Source organism: Solea solea, chromosome 2 (genome assembly GCF_958295425.1).
Source record: "Solea solea chromosome 2, fSolSol10.1, whole genome shotgun sequence".
NCBI classification, from domain to species: domain Eukaryota; kingdom Metazoa; phylum Chordata; class Actinopteri; order Pleuronectiformes; family Soleidae; genus Solea; species Solea solea.
In genome coordinates, this window is record NC_081135.1 from 21,167,748 (window position 1) to 21,187,008 (window position 19,261).

Sequence of the window (19,261 nt, forward strand, 5' to 3'; positions counted from 1 at the left end):
TATATTTTATAAATTATAATCCTTATTATTAACTCTATAATTAGCTCTTTTGACTTTACTCGGCCTGTATCCTTTCTGAGTCTTTATTAATCAACAAAAAATCTCATACAATCCCCAATCTTAAACAACCTGAAACATATTCCAGGACTTTCTAAGAATGTTGACATGAACAAATTACAATGTGATGTAATGTAATACAGGCCAAGAAAAACATGATTCCTTTACAAGGCTCAGTGTGTAAGTGCTTAATTAATGAAGAGAAACTGCTTTGTTTCCTGGGCAGAAATGTAATAACCCCTCTCCTAAACTTGCTTGGATTTATTCTGGGAAAGACACGCTGCATTACCTCATTCAGCCTGTTGATGGAGCCAAAGGAGACACCTTGGGCATGTTGCCTTCAAGTGCTCCTGGAAAACAGACTACTAGCAACAATAAATGGCTAATACATGTTCTTAGGATATCTTTCTTATGTAGGTGGAGAGAATAGCCACATACACACAGTCAAAACAAAAATACGTCAAACGTAAACCTAATATAGATAAATAAATCATTAGATTTCATGAAAATGTCAATTAAGTTTGAGGAATTCCACTTTTATCCTATGGAAGTGCATCCTAATAATAGTGTTCCAGTTTGATAACATGTAGGCCGGGTATGGATGCGTTGAAATTATTTTTTATTGTCAACGGGTTTATTGTATTTAAGTATTATGAATAAACTTGTGGTTCTGAATTTGTAACGAGCTCCATACATTTTAACGTCTTCTCATTCCCAGAGACTAAGAAGTAAGAAAGAAAGAAAGAAAGAAAGAAAGCTGTTCCTGGTAGTTGTCAAATTTCCCACGGCTCTCGAAGGCATCAGCTCAGAGCGCAACTGACGCAGCAGAGCAGCGGAGATTCTCAGTCAGACTCAGTCGCCTGTTGTTCTTACTAGATCTTTTCACACGACTCATTACAGACCAGGCTGTCTGTCCTTTCATGTTAACTCTCTTATTTATCTGCCGTGCTTGTGAAAACCTTGTTTTATTCGTTGCACCAGGACTTTAGTTTGAAGCCATGCAGCTGACTTATGTTCAGTCGAGCCTCTGAGATGGAGAAAACCTCAGCAGAAGATGACTGCGTGGATTCAGGAGCCGAAACTGGAGGGTGAGTGAAGCAGAAATCACACAGAGAAGTGAGTGACTGATCGTGGATGTAATTAACAATACATGCATATTCACATGTTCTGGGCTTGATGTAGTTTTAGGACTTTTTAACAGTGTAATTGAAGTGAATAAGGAAATCCGTTAGTGAATTAAATGTGCCGAATGAAAGCGAGTATGCGAAAAACTTTTAGTGCTTTTTAAATGTAGCCACGCGAGCTGTATAACTTGTCAGATGAAGTATACAAAATTAAATTGACAACTTTTTGAATTTTGTTTGGTGTTATGGAACAGAACGAAGGGGTTTCCGCTGGGAATATGTGACATTAGTATGCACTTCAGTCTAGTTATTAAATCATGGGTGTGTTGTCAAACAGTGTGCAGGATCAGTCTAAATAAATCCACACACATGTAATGATGCCAAATATACTGTGTGTAGTTAAATGTTATATTTCTGGATGTGGAAAGTTTAATCACCAGCTCAGTTGTTAATGTTGTCGCTGAAGGTGGATGTTCACTCAGTGCTGCTTTGATGTTAGAGAGTTAAATGAATTATTGTGTTGTTCACTTTGTTTCCAGCCAGTAAACAAAAGTTGTGCCACAGTCTCTCCTGCGGTAGGCACACAACTGCTTGATGTGGCTTTGTTGTTGTTTTGAAGGGTGTGTGTCTTTGTGTGTGCGTGCGCGCGCACTTGTATTTGTTACCTCTTTAGGACCTTTTCTGGCATAAACACTACCCTTGTCAGGACCAGTTGTCCTCATGGAGACAAATGAGGGCAAAACCTGATTTCTGGGGATAGGTTTAGGGCTAAGATTTGAATTGTGGTTAGATTAAGGTGAGGGAGAACACTTTGTTTAGGCTGCCCAAATGAATGGAGGTCAATGCAGTGTCCTAAGAAGAATAGCTGTGTAAACCTGTATGTGTGTGTGTGTTTACGTGAGAGACCCTTGATGACTCACAACCCCATGTAAGACACTATAATCAAAACATGTAGACTTCAGAGATGGTTGTTTACAAGCAAAGTTACACCAGTTTGTGATTTGTTTTGCTTTCTAAATGCTCGCGAATTGCATCAAAGAGTCATGAAGAAATGTCTTAGGCCACATCTACACAGAGTAGTACATGGAACATGCCGATGTGTCCTTGGGCAAGACACTTAGTGGCCTACGTTGCTCCTCATACATAGATGCGCTGTATGAAAGTGTGGGTGAATGGCAAAAGTGTAAAGCAACTTTGAGTGGTCCTCAAGACTAGAAAAGCATTATATAAATACAGACCATTTACCAATCAGGTCTGTAAATGGTGCTAAATGATAGGAGACAACAACAGTGGTGCCAACTTAGAGACTTTGTTGCTATATGTAGCAACTTTACAGACCTTCAGACCTTACGAATACGAGCGAGTCGCGACGTTATGGCATAACCCTAACTACTTTCCGACAAGGAAATGGCCAGTACTGCCTGAGTAGCCTCGAGTGAGCTTCATCTAACTGTATTTACTGCGGGTGGAGATTTGGTCTGACTGTAAACACAGAGGGAGAGAAACACTATGAACACACAGAGAACACAGAGTCACAGAGTAAGGACGAGCTGTGGATGTGCAGTGCAGCTGACTGTGTGCACAACAATCACTCATCTGTTCATTCAAGTAAAAATAGTGTCTGTGATAATATGTTTGTTATCGCCTCTCCCTATTTTACTAATCAGTTTCACTGTTAATCTTCAACACTTTTTTTTTTCTTAACCTCCGTGTCTGAAGTCACTGAGGACAGGACATGTTCTAGTGCTATAGGTTCTAGGTTCTAGTGCTATCTGCCGTCTTTGACTTTAGTTACCTTTTATTGAAAGTAGTTTTCTACCCTGCCAAATCATTTCCAAGGATGCCGTTAACAATGGCGTCATCTGACGATATATGGATAGTGAATGCCAGCGCAAGAGAGAGGTGGGATTTAAAGGGCTCTCTATCCCTTATATACACACCGTTGACATCATTAATTAATTTGTTTGATCAAAAAAAACAGAAGAGTCACCCAGGTGATAATCACAGAGCTGATCCTTCCATCCTTGACTGATTCACTTCCTGTTCACATCCCTTGTGCTCAGTCATTTTCCTCAGAATATCAGCCAATATGAACCATCAACCCCCTCCAATCAATCATTTCAGTGGCTTTATGGATGTACGATATTGGAGTTTCTGCCGATATCCGATATGCCGGTATAGCGGGAGTGCTTGGGTCAATAACCGATACCGATGTATATGTCTTTCCTTTTGCCCAACTGCAGAGGTAATTTAGTCTCTTCTGTAGTGAAATTAACATAATACTTGGAGGTAGCAGATTTCCAGCCCCCTATTTTAGTCATTAGTCATAATGGCAGATCTTTGCCTATGTCCGATAATACGTTTGAAAGCCAATATCTGCCGATACCGATGTTAATAATAATAATAATAATATCGCGCATCCCTTAAATATTGTACGATTACTACTATTGATAGAAAAATAACATCCAGTAAAACATTTATACAGGAAGACAAGATCTTAAAAAAATAAATAATGAATGGGAGCTCTAAGGTGTGTGGATCCTTTCCTTGTGTTGAAAGTCCACCTAAACCGTAGGCCTAAGACATTCATATTGTGAATCCTCAAAGAGTTGTTCTGGTAATATAATTAGCATATACTACAGCCTTTTGTATAGTGTCGCAAGAGAAGAATAATGGGGTTTTCATACTCTGAAATCATGAATCTAATGTTGGAAAGAGCAGCCCATGCACTCACCTCTCACTCACTGAGATTTACTACTTAGTCCCAACATTGAAATGCTGCCAAACATCATGGAACATTGACAGCTAATGAACCAGATACTTTTCCTAGAAGTGGGGAGGGAACGCACCAGATCTCAATCTTGGATTTACAGTGTACTAATTGCTGTGCTCTATATCTTCAGTATCTTTACTTGTCAATTGTTCACTGAAGTACTGCGTTAATTATAGTGCGGCTCGAGCCACTTTCTTTCTGTCCAAACCTGACCGAGCCCGAGAGAATGTTGCCCAAACCCGATTCAAATCTGACACATGTCCTGTACTTTTGTCGGAGCCTGACCTAAACCCAACACAGTTAGAGTAACCTGCAGCATATACTGCATGCAGGTCGTTGTTAGCGTTTATTTTAGTTAAAGACAAAATCTGTATCATTATGTCCAAGAGGGAGCAGTGACTAGCCCAATGACCACACATGCAGCACATATACTGTACACACAAGTCACCAGCACTTTAGACAGTGCACCTGTTTATTAAATGTTTACACTGTATTTTCAATAAAGCAGTTAAAAAAACACACTTGAATTCACCCAAACTAGTGTGTAAAGATCTCTGCCCCCTGCTGGCCAAACCAATGTAGCGGTGGTGAACCTTTGCCTGCCGTTCACTTCCATTCTTTTCAAACAGGGAGCAAATAAAACATTAGCTTCGTGTGGTGAAGCAAATCTGCAGCATTGCTTCGTGTGGAGTTCAACTTTGATCATATTTTACCGGTGACTTCACAGGTTCAGCCAGTGTTAGCTATGTTTGTACAGCTGTCATTGGCTTAAGTTGTCAAAGTGAGCCAAGATGGAGGAGACCCGTAGGAGCTGTGTCAAACCAGCTGGTACTTTATTCAATCAGTGTTGATTTGTTTAGCCCTTTACCACACCCATAAGGTACCTAATGTGCTTATTGATAAAATAAGAATCAATAAAAGAAACAAAAATTATCTGAAAATAAACCTTAAGAGTAGAAGGAAAGTGTCACAGTTGCTACTAGGTTTTAAAGGCCAATCTGAATAAATACGTTTTAAGTTTGGCTTTAAAAGGTGACTTGAGGAGAGCAACACCCTGTTATTTTCACTTAAGGTTAAGATCTCTGTCAAGTTACAAGACTCTTAATTGCTTTAAAAACGAACAGTAAAACCTTAAAATCAATTCTAAAATTAAATGGGCAGACAGTGAAGAGCGTGAAGACAGAGATGATTGGTTAAGACCAGCATAAAGTACATTATAATAGTCGATTCGAGAGCTAATTAAATGTGTGTTAAATCCTGCATCATGTGCCCCTAAAAGAACATGTAGTTTACATAGTTTACAATAAACCCTTTATGGGCGACTGCCCTGTGGAAGCAGCATGACAATGTACTGTATAAGGCTACATTTACACAACTTTCACTTTCACTTTCACCTTGTTGTCAGTCTCATAATAGAAATCCTCATTCTTACTTTTCAGGAAAGAGTCAACTTCCTGTTTTTACCAGCACATGCTCAGTGAACCTGAATCCTCTTTCAATTTGGATGTTGATTTGGATGCGTATTACTTCTGTAACTTATAATGCAGAGCTTTTATGAGTCATTGTTTGGAACAGTTGCATGTTTTAAGATCTGCTTCTTAATGTGAAGTGTCTTTCTATCGTCATACATGCTCTCCATCCCTACGCTCACTTCCTGCATCTCTACTTCAGTCAAAGTATGCGCCACGTGAATGAATTTCCCCTTTCCATATGTATAAGAGTAAAAAACCCTTCGGACTAATTCCTGGTCTCTGTGCAGTCAAACGTTCTGTGCGTGACCAGGCAGATGCCTGTCTTCGCTTCTCTTTGGGTTTATTGTCTTTGGGCGGAGATGAAACGAGACAGTGTGGCCAGACTGGGAACACTAAGTGAGATGCTAACCAGCACGGCTGGGGTAGTTCTGCCAAACACACACACACCCATGAGAGCCATCAGAACAGACATGCAACTGCGCATACTACAACCTCAAACTCTATTCATGACTTTAAAAAGGCAGATTGCACCGTGTTTTTTTTTCTCTCTCCACATTCCCTCATTTTCCTCCATATTAAGGAGTAAGCGTGTGCGTCTCCGTCTGGAAAACCCCTGAAACTTTACAATCCGCTCTTTCTCTATTCTTCCCCTCTGCAGTACCCCGTCATCTTTGCTTTTTACCTCTCTCTGTTCTCATCTGCCTCTTTTCACATTCTTGTCCACTCTTTTCTCTGCACTGCCAATGCTCGTTAGTTAGATTGATAACCGCCTGTGGCAGGAAACAGGCTCGATCCTCTGTTTCCCGCCGTCCTGCAGCTCCAGTCGAGGCCTTATTCATTTACAAACGGAGTCATAGTGTGTGTATGTGTAGGAACAGCCTCCTCTGGTTGTCAGCTGACTCTTGTGGGACTAATATTTTCAGGATGTGTAGTAAACATGTGAGCTGAGTTTTCACAGATGGTGGGGACATGGATTAATCAATCAGTCGGGTTGTATCTGGGCACACATGCCTCTTACATGCTGCCTGCTAAACGGATATTTGTGTAATTGCATAAAATTGTCAGACTTTAACGCTCAGAGATCAGATTAGTGGGAATCTAATTCTGCTCCTGTTCCAGTTCAAAGATGGGAATTTGAGATTAGACCCATTTGAGGGAGAATTTATGTGAGCATATGTCTGTTCCCCGCAGTGGAAGAAATAAGATCCTTTACTTCAAGAAAATCTTTGAGATTTAGATTAAAACAAACATGACTCTTGTTTCTGCAAATTACGTGTGGAGCTGTAACATAAATATGAAAGGCAGGAAAACCTGTCCCTTTGACATACTCTATATGTGTCTTGGGAGATGTTATTGCTTTCCAAAATTCCCAATATTTCCATTTAGGGGTGGGAATCACAGGGTACCTCATGAAGCGATACATGGTCCAGGATACCAATATCAATATATTGTAAGACAATCATCCATACGTCAAGATATCTGTCTGAATAAAACAAATAGTCTGTGAAAACGTAAAAGTGCAGGATTTCTCTTTTTATTCACAACATAGAGAACATAGTGCATAACGTCTATGTATTGAACATCTTTAACGTAGTTTTCTCTGCTATTATCCCGCTGTAAACTCCCTCTTCTTCTGCCAGGTAACTTCCACGCAACTTTCCCTCATTCATTGAGGTCGCCAAGAGGGGACATGAAGTAGTGACACACAGCGAGTGAAACTGGCACGGACTGTTTACATTAGAGCGCCTTAATTTGTTAATTCAGTTATTGGCATTTGCCCTGGCCGTCTATCTTGTGATTACAAGCTTAACTGTATTACATGGTAACAGCACTTCCACGAGATGACACTGGTCTTCTTATGTAACTCTCAGAGAGAAAGACATAATAAATGTACTGGATTATTTATTCACGCATTCACTCACACGCATTTATTCAGGCACATTTTTCTGATTATACACATTGACAAATGTCCATCGTTATTATGGAAACAATACAGATGTATTATTACAGAATGTCCATGTGTTATAAACATAGTGTTCGATTAATGTGGCTAATACATTAAGTAAGAATGGTAATGTCATGACCGGATAAGATAGGGCTAATAGGGTATTTATGCGTAGTTCATTCTATAATTATTAAAAGTTGTCGAAAAACTTAATGATTAGTGAGAATAACTTTAAAAAAAACACTTTATTTGAACACAGAAGTGGTTGGAGCATCTGTCTTACAAACAGCATAAGAGTGAATGTCCCTCTTGTATCCCCTCAGCAAAATGTCTGTGTGCATTTTTGGTGACCTTTCCACAGTTGGACGTCTCTCACTGTTTAGCCAGATGTCAGCACTTTATTTGAAATAGGAGTGTGTCGCCCTGTAAATCATGTTGATCGTGCTTTGTGATGTAATATAAACCCCTGTGTCCTCTCCCTGTTTCCTCTCCTCTTTGTCTCTGTCCCAACTCCCCCTGTTTCTCTCTTTTCTTTCTTTCTCTGTCGTCCACTGTAGGTCTGATTACAGCCCCCTGTCCTCAACGAGCAGTAAGTAAACCAATGGTGACCTGAACCTTGGCCATGACTCAAACACACAAATACTGGCTCGGCACTGGGAATTTATCACATTAATTCACACTGACAAAATAAATCCACTAACAGAGGAAGGTTGTGTTTGTGTGTATGTTTAGTGATGCTCAAAGTCTACAACAGATTGAAGGCAGGGGTCATTGTACAACAACAACGAGCTGCTTGATTTATTATTCTGTTATTACTCAGCGTGATGCTAAACATTTAACATTTCTTGCATTGTATCAGAGCTTTGTCAGACAAAATTAAATTGACAACTGATGACCAATCTATAATTTTTCAAGTGGAAATATAAAAAGGTTTTCAAATATTAAGATTTTCAGATTATCTTTGAGTTGTAGATTTGCATCTTCTACCTTCATTTATTTCATTTTATGTTTATTCAGTAAGGACAGGTGCACTGTAGTGGCGTGCACAGTACATCACAGCATATATAGTATACTCACTTATAGTTTTTAATGCATGTGGCACATTTTGTCGATGTGGTTGACTTAACAAAAAGTGGAACGTTGTTCATTAAATTCTAAGATGTTATGTTTTTTCTTTCTGAACTTCTGTAAATGAAATCATTCATCATTGATTGATGACATAAAGCAATTAAGTGTCAGTGAATAGAAACAATTACAGTTCATTAACATTTAAATTGTGGGTGGTCTGAATAATTCCCATTTGTTTTTACAAATCCAAATTTTCCTTTTAATTTGCATGTTGAAAAACACTTTTTTTTGTTCAGTGTGATAATGGTCTAATTTTTTACTGATGCCAAAGAGCATTTCTCTAGCAACGTCATTGAATAGTGCTACCCAGGAGAAAATCCTCTTTTCATTGTTTTTTAGTAATTATTAGGTTTGGAAATACAGTGATATCACGATACAGATTTCCCAGCAGCAAGATGAACAGATGTTGAAAACAAACCTCCTGGTCAGTTTCATTTATTTGAAAGAGAACAAAGGACAAAATCACTAATACTTTGAAGATCATCTGCTTCAAACTGCTTTCATTTGTGTACAAAGTGTCTGCGTGTGACCTCTGCCCAGACTGGGTTGCTCGGTCTCCAGCCATTCCACAATGGGAGGATTATACCCAATATTAGCTTTCTTTAATCTAGTCTACAGGAAACTGCATTATCCTGACTTTGCACCCCACCCACTCCACAGGAAGTGTAGGACCACATACTCACAGACGCACACACACACTGACAGATTCAGCAGTGTCTGCTTTGGTCTTCTCCCCCCGATGTTTAGTGTGTCATTGCTGTATTATATGAACTTTTCTGCCCACTATTGTCGCTGACTATCGGAGGTCAGGATGGGAACAAAACGTGCACTGGCATCAAAACCACAAAAGGAAAGTGTGACATTGAACTACTGTAGGATGGGTCTTTAAGTGTTCTAGGACCACATTGTGTGCCATTTTTGGATGTTTTATATTATTGTATGCTTAACATAATTATTTTATATTTAAAAACAACACACAGTGTGTTAATCTGTTCGCAGCTACCCTTCACAGGTGTGATTGATTCACCAATTTACCAACATGTTGTAACATTTTAACATAACTTAAAAAGGCAACAGAAACGTTTTTGTCCCTGTGGTTCCTGTTTTGGTCACTAAGGATGCAGTGGTTTTAATGAGTCACAGATACTTTCAAAGGCAGTGCTGATGTGAAAAACACCACACTGGGTGAAAGCTTTGCTCATTGTTGTTTTGAAAATGGAATTACTGCATATTTTGTGCAGGGATTTGACAAAAAAAAAATGGAACAGCAAAAGCAAGACAGAAAGAAGATCAATTGAAACATACAGTAGATGATGTCAATTGCTGCATAATCTGTTATTATAAATAACATTTAAACCAAAAAGCTGTCCATTTTTAGTTTGAACCTTTTGTGCTTTAAAGGTCAGTTTCACCTTGTGTTGTCCCATTATTCTGTAATATCAGGAAATATTATCATGTAGCGAGCATTAACTTGTTCCTATATCTGCTGAAAGATTCCTGACTGCTTACCAAAGTGCTCATGTTTGTGCCACTCCATCTCATTATCACATATTCACTTCTAGAAGAATTTAGCTCCTTCTGCAGATGATTTTTCTCAGTACCTGGTTGAGCCTCCCCAATCTGCCCCTAAAATGCCTAAAGGGATTCCATTAATCATTTCCTGCTGCAGCATCTGTAGTTTTTTCTCCAAAAGGAAAAAAGATGGACTCCAACTGTCTGAGACACTGAGTGACTTACTGTATGTCAAGCCCTTATTGCCCCTCAGGGAACTCGTCTCGCGAAAGCGACTGACCTTTAAAGACATGGCAGGAATCCCTCTGTAATAACAGTCAGAACATTTCCATGCACAGTTAATTCATGCTACCTCGACTAAACTGTGCTACAGTTGTTACTCAACTTGAGTCATTTAATTGGACTACTATCCCAGTATACAAGCACTTGCAGGGAATCCATTTATTGAATGAAGAGTGATTGCCTCCACTGAGCTAGATGGTGATGTGCCACCTTTTAGCTTGTTAGTATTCGATGGTTACTTAAAATATCCAATTCTTTGAGCAGGCTGGACATAAATTAGATCTGGTCAGTCCAGAAAATGTACTGGCCTGGATTTTGCTATGTTTTTTCCTTGCTGTTCTCTTCTTCAGTGTGCTGGCTTCTTCTATTGTTTCTGCTACAAAGCCGGGGGGTGGCAACTGTGGAGCATGTGTGTATACATGCAGTAGTAGCTTGACTCCCAATCTCATAATCTGGGTGTGTTATGCCTGCCCCACACTAGAGCATGTTCAAATCTGACTTCATTTTAAAAACGTGGGAGACCACACAACGAACTTTGTAACCGATTTTCTAGAAAGCCAGATTAGACGATCCAGTCAAGACGCAGGACCACACACTTGGCATGAAGAAATGATTTTGGGCAGGAGATTCCAGGGATTTCACAGAAATCTGTGATTTAACGTGATTTCAGAATATAAACAGACATGGAGGTGGACTGTCAGCGTTGTCAGTTGATAGCTGTTGTGTGTGCGATGTTTAGTGCTGAATTAAGTCATGGCTGAGATACCGACAAGTACAAGTTATGGGAGTACGCGAAAGTATGCAACATCCTGGTAAACTTACTCTAATTGGTTATTGTGGGGTTCTGGTCACACCCCCAATCACTGTGCAGTTGTAAATATCAAACATGTTTAATACTTACGATTTGAAATCAGGAAGACTCTCGTGTCCGATGGCGTTAAAGTCGTGTCTGTTAACCCTCTCACACTACAGGATCATTTGGGAACCATTTGGAAGTGAAAAAGGAGAAATGTTAAATGCAGGTGCAACAGTGGCGCACTGTTGCCCTCACTAATTATCCTCTAGTGTGGGACAGACACACATGTTTGGTTTTGGTCAGACTAACACACAAAGTCTGTGAAAATATATACGTTCTACATACAGACAGATAGAGTGAAAGTGAAAGGAGCAGCCTCGGTTTATTGGTTTTAAGAGACGGGGAAGATGGATGCAAACTGCTGTGTTGACAGATTTAACAATTAATCTGTGAATCTGTGTGTGGCTGCCTGTGTTTGTCCTCTGTGTGTGTGCGTGTGTGTGCGTGTGTGTGTGTGTGTGTCTGAATGCACTGACATGTTCATTGCAAAGGTGCGTGCAGCATTAGTCTCCCATGTCTGCTGCCTCCACAGAAGTATATTTAGCTTATGGTATGGAGCGTACTCGTGTTTGTACAGGTGGTCTTAACCCTTGAACTTTGACCTTAGTTCAGGCCAGTCATAAGCCCCCCGGAGACACAGTGATATGCTAAACCGCCAACATCAGACTGATTGATGTTAGACTGTAGTGTAGGTCCAATCTAACAGATCAAATTACTTACAGTATGTTTTGAAAAGGAAGCAATAAAATGTGCTTAAATTTAACAAAAGCTATTATTCACCTCCTCTACTGAGGCAGCTGAAGGTTAAGCTTTTGATTGTTGTTTTTTCATGTTAATGCAGATGCAATTTGGTTAAAGCTGAAACTTTTGGGTTAAACTTGTCATCAAGTTGTTAAAACTGATTGTGCCGTGTAATGGATACCATCTACACTAATATTAGTACTTTTTTCACTATATTACAGGACGCAGTTTTCATGGACTGTGTATTGACAAGGATCAAAAGAAAACTCTCTAGTAATAATAACAATGTTATATGCATAAACAATACATAGTTGTATTAGTTTAGTGAGAGAAGTGTGCAGGACGGGCACAGAGTCAAATGGCTAAAAGCACATAAAGCTACTCTCAAGAATATTCTTATAAGAAAAAGAGTAAAAGCATTTTTTCTTCTTCTCTGTTGTCTCCAAATTGGTGTCGATAACGTCATTGAGAATGGGCGTTCTAATAAGCACTCCTGCTGTGAAGAACAAATCATCACTGGAATGCACATTTGCATCACATGTGTGATGAAAATGTTTGCCAGAAATTCTTATTATGGCACTGGCTCTGATAGTACCCGTGTCCTTACTGTGTCTGTCGTTGCTGCATCTTTACAACAGTGGCCAAATATTAATTAATTAAAACACCTCAAACCACTAGGGGACCATACATGTGTCTATGTCCTATAATATTTTAATATTTGAAATATTTGAAATCTGCCAAAATAAAACAAGTCCGGATCCTAAACTGACTCTCAAAAGTAAGACTTGGACTTTGTTGCAAATTACAAAGTGCAAATTTGTAATATGAGATCATTTGAAGCCAATCTGGAAAACAAGTGACTCTGTTTCTAACAACAGCAAATAACATACAAAGAAACACAAAACATACTTAAACCTCTCTGCAGTTTTGAATCATATATATAGTCTTACATGAATACAATAAGCAAGGTCTTTATCACTTAGATTTAAACAAGAAGTGGACATTGTGTTTGCAAGAATTTCATGCAGCTGCAGGACAATGCTAATTTTAATCTGTCCTTCACTCGGTCTGCAGCTGTTGCGTCCACCACCTTTGCACTCTCAATGGAAGGTTAATAGTTTTTTATTCAAGAGGCTTCAACTGAGCCCCACACCAAACACTTAATCACACAAGCAACAATCACACAAGCTCACTTTCTAAAGGTCACAGCAGAGGAGAGTTCATTCAGCCACAGACAGCCAGAGTGACAAAATGTCTTTTTTCCCAATGGTTTCCTGCATATGTGTGTGTAAGAATAAACCGAGGGGTCAACCTTCTGAGTAATTAATGCTGTTTTGGGACAAAAGATGGAGTTTTAAACAGCACAGGTCAGACGGACTAGCATAGATGCTAACAGAGATGTTAGCAGTTAGCCTATGATGTCATCCTTCTTTATTTAAAAACAGGGAAGGGCCAATAAAAGCAAGCTCCCTTTTTCAAGGTCGCCCCTGGAACATTACATATAAACTTAAAGACAAAAACAGAAAAGATACACACGAATGAGCAAAACACAGCAGTGCACACAGACAGGAAACAGTCAAACAACCACACACACACACACACACACACACACACTCATTCTGCTCCTGGAATGTTGTTATGCTTTTCTATTTTGTGGTGAAAACTATTTCAAATCAAGTTTTCTGGTGAGATTTCAAATACTTTATAGTAACAATAGATAGATTCAGGAGGTCCAACTTTTCCAGATAATAGTGAGAGAAACCAAGGTGGTGAAAATGCTTCTTATCATGAGAGACTGGGAAAGTAAGATTTGAAAGGCGAGTGAATAAGATAAATGTTCAGCGAGGTCCTTGTAGAGTTCAAGATAGGGAATGATTGTTGTCTGACAAAAGCCGGAGAGTCACAGGTTGACATCGGGGGTTTATTTTCAGGGATTAGCTTGCTGTCATCAGCAGATGTTAGCTCACTGAGACAAAGACATATTTGTGTGTGAGTAGGATAACACATGTACTGTTGTATTCACAGAAAGTACATGTAAAGGCTGTTTTTTAGCTGTAAATATCATCTCTGGTGTTAGTACACTTCTTGGCTCTTAGTGTTTTTGGGTTACGTTTGACTGAAGTTGAAATAAGATATACCACACATTATCCATGTCTGTACTTCAGGTCATCATGGTAATCATTTTCGTCGAATAGTGTGTTCACGTCAGTGGGAGTAAAAAAAAAAAAAGACGAGTCTTCACCACAAAGTAGAACACTGGGCCTGTGCAGTCCAGTGCTGCCTGAGGCCCTGCTCTTGTTATTTCATCTCAGACAGGCAGTGTATTAGCAGAAGCAGAAACACATGTGTATGAAAGTTACTCCTCCTCCATTCTTTAATATTTGTATAGAACCTACACTGTTGTGTTTCAGCCGCTGGATTAAATAATTACTGGTGAATGTGTACGAGCCTGTGAATGTTTTTCATTGTTCCCTCGTGAAAATAATTTGCGGTTTTCTGTGGTAATTTTGAACTGCTGAACATCTCGTAGACATATAAAATATAAGGTGTCTACTTTATTGATTATTTACATCACTTCTTTCAATTTAAGTAGCAATGATATGGGCTTACAAGGCAATGTGCAGACCTTTGTACTCTATGATTTTTAAAGTTAACCAAGAGGAGGAAAATAGTACAGTATATGTCGTTTTTGCTTGAAGTTGAATTTAATGTCCTTGTTATGACGAGGCCTTTGGGGTAACCCTGATCAAAACATGAAAAAAGAGATTTCCCTTTTCCCAACTTTTCAAGAAACCACCAGAAAGACATTAAACATCGTAAAGGTTTATTTAAAAACAAGTATGAGACATCTGCTGAAAGCCTGGCTGTGAATGGTTAATGGTACGTCAACTGCAGGTGGAGACGATCAGGCCTCAGCTCTCAGGATCCACCTAAACACACACTCACATACACACACATTATTCAATCAAGGATGCACACCTACAACCCATCACACACTCACATGCAGAAAAAGACACACACACAAAAGGCCAGGCATCTTTATTTGTATAGCACATTTCATACAGGTGCAACTCACACATAAAACAAAATAACAGTTAAAAAACACACAATTTGAACCAAAAGAAACATTATAATAACAAAAAAATATAGGCATATGAGAATAGATTTAAAATAATATTCACATTTGGTGCTGATTTCAGTTCTTTTGGTAGCTTCTATATCATGTGCAGCATAACAGCTGAATGCTGCTTCACCATATTGCTTTGGAACTCTGGGCTCGATTATTGGACATGAGTCATTAGATCTTAGAGGCTTCCTACTAGGTTTATATTATTTTAATATGTCATTAATGTATTCTGGACCTAAACTATTAAGTGATTTGATTTGTAGACGTGCAGTAGAACTTGAAAGTCTATTATATACCTGGCAGAGAGCCAAAGTAAAGTCTTTAAATTGGGATAATGTGGTCTGATCTCTTTGTTCTGGTAAAACATGGAGCTGCAGGGTTCTGAACGAGCTACAGCTGGGAGTCCTGTCAGAAGAGCTTTACAATAGTCGAACCATATGGATTAGCTTCTCCTGTTCTGTTTGGGACATACAACCTTTGACCCTGGATGTATTTTTTAGCTGATACAAAGCTGTTTTTGTTATTGATTTGATATGACTTGTTTTTTAGAGACAGTGACTTAAGGTATTTACTGAAAGATGTCCCCTTCTCTTTATTGCCAAAAGCAATAACCTTTGTGATTTAGGTGAAGACAAATTTGGTCAATCTAATGATTTACTTGCTCTAAACAGTGATACTATGACTCTATTGGACTGTAGTCATCTGGGGCCAGTGCTAGATATACGGTATCTGAATGTCATCTGCAAAACTGACAGTCAACATTAGATTTCTGCAGAATTTGACCCAAAGGCAGCATATATAATGCTAAACAGATGGGGTCCAAGAATCTACCCCTGAGGGACTCCACATATCATAGCCCCTTGATCAGATTCATAGCTTCCAATGTCACAAAATTACTCCCAATTCATTCAAGTATGACCTAAACCATTCTACTACAATTCCATATAGTCCTGCCCATGTTACCTGTTTAACAACAGTATAGTGTGATCCACAGTATAAAATGCAGCACCAAAAAGACGAGAACAGACACCTCAGTGTTCACCCTTATATCATTAAGAGTGTGTCAGTACTTAATGAGGTCGGAAACCTGATTTAAATTTGTCAAAAGGTCCATTAGTGTTCAGGAAATTGTTGTGTTGACTAAAAAGGCTATAAAAGGAAGAGGATGTCAAGGTTCTCAGTTATCCAGGTCATAGTCATCTTCACTAGTTAGTTGTAGGCCATTGGACTTGCTTAAATTGAAGATGTTTCACCTGTCATCCAAGAAGCTTCTCAAGTTCTGATTAACTGGTGCAGATATCCACATATTTAGACTCTACTCGGGAGACCTGTGATACTCTGGATACAGTGCTGCTGTGTGAGTGCTGGAGTTCACCTTTCTTGTTCCGTGTGTGAGTGTTGATCCTTTTTGGAAGAGAGCTCAGGACAGCATTGTACGTGGCTGATACCGCCTTTCTTTCATTCTTCTTTCAAACCATCTATCTTCTCTGGCCAGATTGTGAAGATTCTCATCATCTAAAAAGTGTTCGTTGCCCTTCAGATGAAGGTGGACAGCTGACTCTTCTGTGTTGTGTCATGCATTTATCTTCCATCCTCTTGGGATGGCAGAAACATGGGCTTGCCATGGGGTTACCAGTATCTTCAATAGTGGCCAAATGTTGCATGGTAGAGGTGGGAAGTACAGCCATGGCCTCCTTCACATGAACTGCATCAAAACAAAATGATTAACTTTGAATGATTTCTTTGTTATCCAGAGCAAAGAAATGAAGAAAATACTCACATTTAAGAAGCTTAAACTATCAGAAATCTTGTTTTAATCATGAAAAGTGCTTTGATTCGATTAATTTAGTAATCGATTAGAAATCAATTAATGGATTAATTGTTTCAGCTCTACAGAACACATCAACAGTATAGTCGACATAACATTCACCAGTGAGGGCGTGAAAGGTATAGTCTGGCCTTCCTGGATTGTGGAGTGCACAGTGGAGAGAGAGTCTTCAACTTAATTCGCGTACAGCTAACAATTGAAGACAAGGAAAGGGAAAACACTATCTTGGGTTTTTTTTAAACACATTGTTGCTTTGGATTCATAGGTTCAGTTCAGATTTCACTTGTTGATGGTATCCCAGCATCAACAGCGATACCTTTTCAACGATTTTACATCATTGGATTTGCATACAGGTCTCTTTTGTGTCTCCTTGCCTCAGAAACTACCCTCACACATGGGTTTGCAATGTGTGCAGGTTTTTAATGGAAATGACTTTGCGAGAGTATTTTCTTTTGCTTTATTGTCGTTGGCTTCACTTTTCAAGCTTTCCCTGCCAAACATGGGAACACGAGCAGTGTTTTACTGTCGTGTTTGTTTGATAAAAGATATCGTTTTGTTTTTCCTCCGCCAAGGAGACATGAAAGAGAGATAAAAATCTGCCATTTATTTGACTGACTGTACGCAAGACCACAACGCTGATTTTCTTTTGTGCCTGATAACAAAACAAGACAGCATTATATTTTTGTGACGAGAGTGCAACTATCTATCTCGAAGGAGAAGGTGTGGAATGATCCAGATATTAGTGTTGGAGGGAAGTGCTCTCAGAGCATGCTCTAGATACTAAGTTTTTACACTCAGATTGTAGTATTTACTCTAAGCATATTATCTGAGTCCAAACTGACCATTCAGTTCCTCTTTTCCCTTTGTTAGAACTCACACTAGGGAAGAGGACGCACGTGTTGAGTGTCAAGTTACACGCCAAACCACTTAGCGTGGTGTCAGCAAAGGTGCTTTTAGCACAATTAAAACAGCACCTAAAGGGACCAAGGACCACCCATGACAAGTCTCACACACACACACACACATACATATTCTTTCTGCCTGCTTTAATGTGACTTATAGATGTACGGCAGCTTGGATTAAGTTTTACCAAATGTGCGTCATCCTAAATGAGGTTTGGACCATGAAGCAGATCGCAGCTAAATATGCTGCAGTTGGCTGTTTGTTAATTGTTTAATTTGAAACAGTCAGTTCAGTCTGTAAGCCTTGTTGTGAACCTTTCATGGTCCTGAATGAGTGTACATTCAGTTCAGCACTGGGAAACATGTGCTGTTTTGGATCTGTACCACGGCACATTAGATTTGACATGAAGAATTGACTGAGAGGCAGAAGTCAAGAGTTTTTCACACGTCCTTGTAATGAAAATCCAACCTGGGACGCACCAGCACCATTAGCTGGGACAGGTTCAATTTATATTCAAGTATAATGGGATACAACTTGGGATTCATAGTGTGTAGTCCAAGTATTGTCTGTCTAAACTAAGAATCATGATAGGTTGTTTTCCGTCGGACTGTTTTTATGTGGATTTTTGATTTTGAACATGAGAAAAGTTGAATGGAAGCACACAAACAAATCTAAAAAAATCTTGAAATATCAACATCATTTCAGAAGGTGGAAAAGTTGGTGTATCATTAAAGGATAAATGCAAATAAGTGCAATGGAAACAATCCAGCGAATAAAGGATCATGTTTAGAAATCATGTGACTGAGGAAACCACAGCATTCCTCAACGTAGTGCAAGAAGCAAATGCTACTACAATAACAGATAAGAAGCAGCAACAAAAAGCTTCTTCATTTAACACTTTTTGATTTCACTTAGTGTTTTTTATTTATGTCATCAAGTTGTGCTTCTTGCACTTTTGTGCCACTGACTACTACTAATCTTCTAATATTTTTGTTAACAACACTCTTAAATTAGCATTTTCTTTTATCAAATTTGAGAGCATTTATGACAAATTTGAATGGTACCAATTTCAAAACAGATGTTATTATCCTGGGTTTTTTCTCATTGTTCTCATTCTCATTGAGATTTCTGTTGGAGTAAAGTATTAAAGCAGGTTTCCTTCCATCCATTTTGCATCTGCATTGTAAACCAAATGTTTTACTTCATGAACAGTGCAATATGAATGTGAACCTCCTCAAACACCCTGAAACCTATTCATTTTATTTCATTTTTAATGTATTGGAATAGATATAGACCACTTTCCAAATGCTTAGAGAGCATTATTGTTGATGTTTGACTTCTTTTTCATAGCTCTTATAATAACTCTTATATCTGCCTTCCTCCAGTGTATGATGAGGGTCAGGCATGGCTTGCATGAACCAGCTCTGTTGACTGGCTCCCGACTAAGCCTCCACTTTTAATCTTCTCCCAACAACAGTCTGTCCTAACTCATCTAATCTATCTAATCCTCAAG

At 39.0% G+C, this 19,261-nt stretch overlaps 1 protein-coding gene across 5 annotated transcripts in view; it reads left to right on the plus strand.

Moving 5' to 3' along the window:
* The first annotated feature begins 896 nt into the window (after window positions 1-896).
* The window catches only part of LOC131455356 (protein FAM124A), a 34,792-nt gene continuing 16,427 nt past the window's right edge, over window positions 897-19,261 (plus strand). For 2 of the 5 annotated variants that reach the window (XM_058622928.1, XM_058622929.1), the window contains exons 1-2: window positions 897-1,145; window positions 7,929-7,960. In XM_058622928.1, the coding sequence (XP_058478911.1) occupies window positions 1,069-1,145; window positions 7,929-7,960 (109 nt within the window). In that variant the 5' untranslated portion in view covers window positions 897-1,068. Of the gene's footprint in view, window positions 1,174-7,928; window positions 7,961-19,261 lie in introns of all 5 variants that reach the window. The other 3 variants (XM_058622931.1, XM_058622932.1, XM_058622930.1) reach the window with 3 other exon arrangements.